The sequence below is a fragment of the Piliocolobus tephrosceles genome, unplaced genomic scaffold (assembly GCF_002776525.5).
Source record: "Piliocolobus tephrosceles isolate RC106 unplaced genomic scaffold, ASM277652v3 unscaffolded_36786, whole genome shotgun sequence".
NCBI lineage: Eukaryota > Metazoa > Chordata > Mammalia > Primates > Cercopithecidae > Piliocolobus > Piliocolobus tephrosceles.
The window spans coordinates 9,471-12,093 of record NW_022320738.1 but is presented as its reverse complement, the minus strand read 5'-3'; the positions used below and the strand labels follow the sequence as shown (position 1 = coordinate 12,093).

Here is a 2,623-nt window from a genome sequence, read left to right as displayed (position 1 = left end):
ACAGTTTCCCCATCTATAAAACAGAAACCCCTATAGCAGAGGAGAGGATGAGGCTGGAAAAGCAGGAGCACTGTTATTCCATTCTTGTGGGGTCAGGGAAGTAGACATCTGGGTGGATGTTTAGGGAATGCTGGGCTCATTTGGGGAAGTAGGGGGGCCCCTGGGGCTGACAGGGACTGGAAGCTCTGAACTGGCCAGAGGGATGTTGCAATCCTGCCAGGGTCTTGTCTATGCCGTCCCTTTCACAACCATCCCCCTACCACCAGGCTGACACGTGGTTGTGGGGGCACGAGGCCAGCCAACCTAGAGTCTGAGGCTGGGCCGAGGACACCCTCCCCACCAGCTGCCAGGGTCACTGGCGGTCAAAGGCAGCTGGTGGGGAAGGAATTGGACTCTAGCCTTGGGGGACGGATGTGGTGATGGGGGGAAGCAGGCTTGGTGCCAGGAGGGGCCTTGGAGGGTGAATAAGAGCAGATAAGAGTGGTGGGGTGAGGCAAAGGGGGTGAGTCCCGGTGGAAGGGAGGAAGGGACATACACTCAGAACTTTTCAGCTGAGGGTTTTACTTTTTTGAGATGGGGTCTCACTCTGTCCCACCAGGCTGGAGTGCAGTGGAGCAATCACAGCTCACTGCAGCCTCCAACTCCTGGGCTCAAGCAATCTTCCTACCTCAGCCTCTTGAGTAACTGGGACTACAGGTGTGCGCCACCACACCCAGCTAATTTTTGAATTTTTTTGTAGAGATGAGGTCTCCCTATGTTGCCCAGGCTGGTCTCGAACTCCTGGTCTCAAGCGATCCTCCCTCCTCAGCTTCCCAGAGCGCTGGGATTACAGGCATGAGCCACCACGCCTGGCTAATGCAGGTGAGGTTTTTACAGTGTCGTCCAGCTAAGGTGACCCCCTCGCCAAAAAGGGACACTGAGAACCATCAAGTTAAGAGCCCAGAGAATATCAGGGTGGTCTGGGGTGCTTCAAGGGCTGGTCTGAAAGAAATTGGAGGTGGCACGCAGGGTAGGAGTGCCGGGCCAACCGAGACCCCAGCAACATAAAGGAAACGCTGTTGGGGCTGAGGAGGCTTGCTAAGAGAGAAGTGGGGGAAAGAGGTGGTCTAGGGACATGGTGTGAATGAGGGGCGGACGAGATCACAGGGTTATTACTGGAAGGCCCCTGAGGGCAGATGTCCACAGGGACAGGACGAGGCTGTCCTCTGAGTTGAGGAAAGGGGCTATGGTAGTCTGAGGACCCCCTAGAGTCAGGGAGATTGGGAGGTGAGGGTGCTGAATGGTAAAGGGCTTTGGGGCTAAGGGAAGTGCCCGGGACCCCACCTGACCCCAACGCCCACGGGCCAGGGGCAGAGGAGAAAAACCTGGGTGGGCAGAAGGAGGCAGGCTCAGCAGGAGAGAGATCAACATCAACCTGCCCCGCCCCCTCCCCAGCCTGATAAAGGTCCTGCTGGTGGTACAGGACCTCCCAACCGAGCCCTCCAGCAAGGAGTCAGGTTGGTGCTGAGTGCTTGGGAGGGACACCAGCCTCCACTCTGCAAGAACTCAAAAAAAGGAGATGAGGGGATCGTGGGAGGGAGAAAGGGAGGCACGGAGGAGGGTGCTACTGATCCCCTGCACCCCTCCCTCTGCCTCCAGAGTGCCCCTCCGGCCCCGCCCTGAGGCTCTTCCTGTGGCTCCCGGTCCTGGTGGTGGTTCTGTCGATGGTCTTGGAAGGTAAAAGTGGAATGAGAGAATTGCGGAGTTGGACTTTTGGAAGAGTGAAGGTGGCTACAGGCCTGGGTCCCGGCTTAGAGGACCTCTGAGAGCTCTGGGGCCCCCTCCGGGTCGTGGTTGCCCCTTCGTGGTCGGGTGGGCCTCCAGATTCTCCCAGGCTCAGTCCGGCAGGCGCCAAATCTGCCCACGAGAGCCCTAGCATCTGATGACGTATTGACGCCCACACCTCTGGGATTGGCTGTCCTGCTTCTACAGCCTTGAAAGTGGGTAAGCGGGATGGGGGGCTCTGGGAGGGGTCAGTGCTGAGTAAGGCAATTCCCAGCGGCTTGAGCCCCACGCGATCACTCCTGTATCCTCCCCATTCTAACCACATGATCCCCAAAGATCTCCTTATTCATCCCGGGATCCCATCCTAAGGGGGTTCCAATAACAAATTTTCGGCCGGGCAGGGTGGCTCACGCCTGTAACCCCAGCACTTTGGAAGGCCGAGGCAGGCAGATCACTTGAGGTCAGGAGTTCGAAACCAGCCTGGCCCACATGGTGAACTTCCGTCTCTACTAAAAATACAAAAAATTAGCCGGATATGGATGCACGCACCTGTAGTCCCAGTTACTCGGTAGGCTGAGGCAGGAGAATCACTTGAACCCGGGAGGAAGAGGTTGCAGTGAGCCGAGATTATACCACTGTACTCCAGCCTGGCAGACACAGCAAGACTCCGTCTTAAAAAAAAAAAAATTAGCTGGACGTGGTGGTGCACACCTGTAATCCCAGCTACTTGGAAGGCTGAAGCAGGAGAACTGCTTGAACCCGGAAGGTGGTGGTTGTAGTGAGGCGAGATCGCGCCACTGCACTCCAGCTTGGGCTACAGAGCAAGACTCCGTCTCAAAAAAAAAAAAAAAAAAAAAAA

At 56.6% G+C, this 2,623-nt stretch overlaps 1 protein-coding gene across 1 annotated transcript in view; it reads left to right on the top strand.

The window, feature by feature from the left end:
• Positions 1–1,434: 1,434 nt before the first annotated feature.
• The window catches only part of LOC113222954 (apolipoprotein C-I, basic form-like), a gene marked incomplete at its 5' end in the record, with an annotated part of 4,925 nt that continues 3,736 nt past the window's right edge, over positions 1,435–2,623 (top strand). The window contains 2 exons of the mRNA XM_026452528.1: positions 1,435–1,496; positions 1,639–1,716. Coding sequence (XP_026308313.1) covers positions 1,435–1,496; positions 1,639–1,716 — 140 coding nt within the window. The remainder of the gene's footprint in view (positions 1,497–1,638; positions 1,717–2,623) is intronic.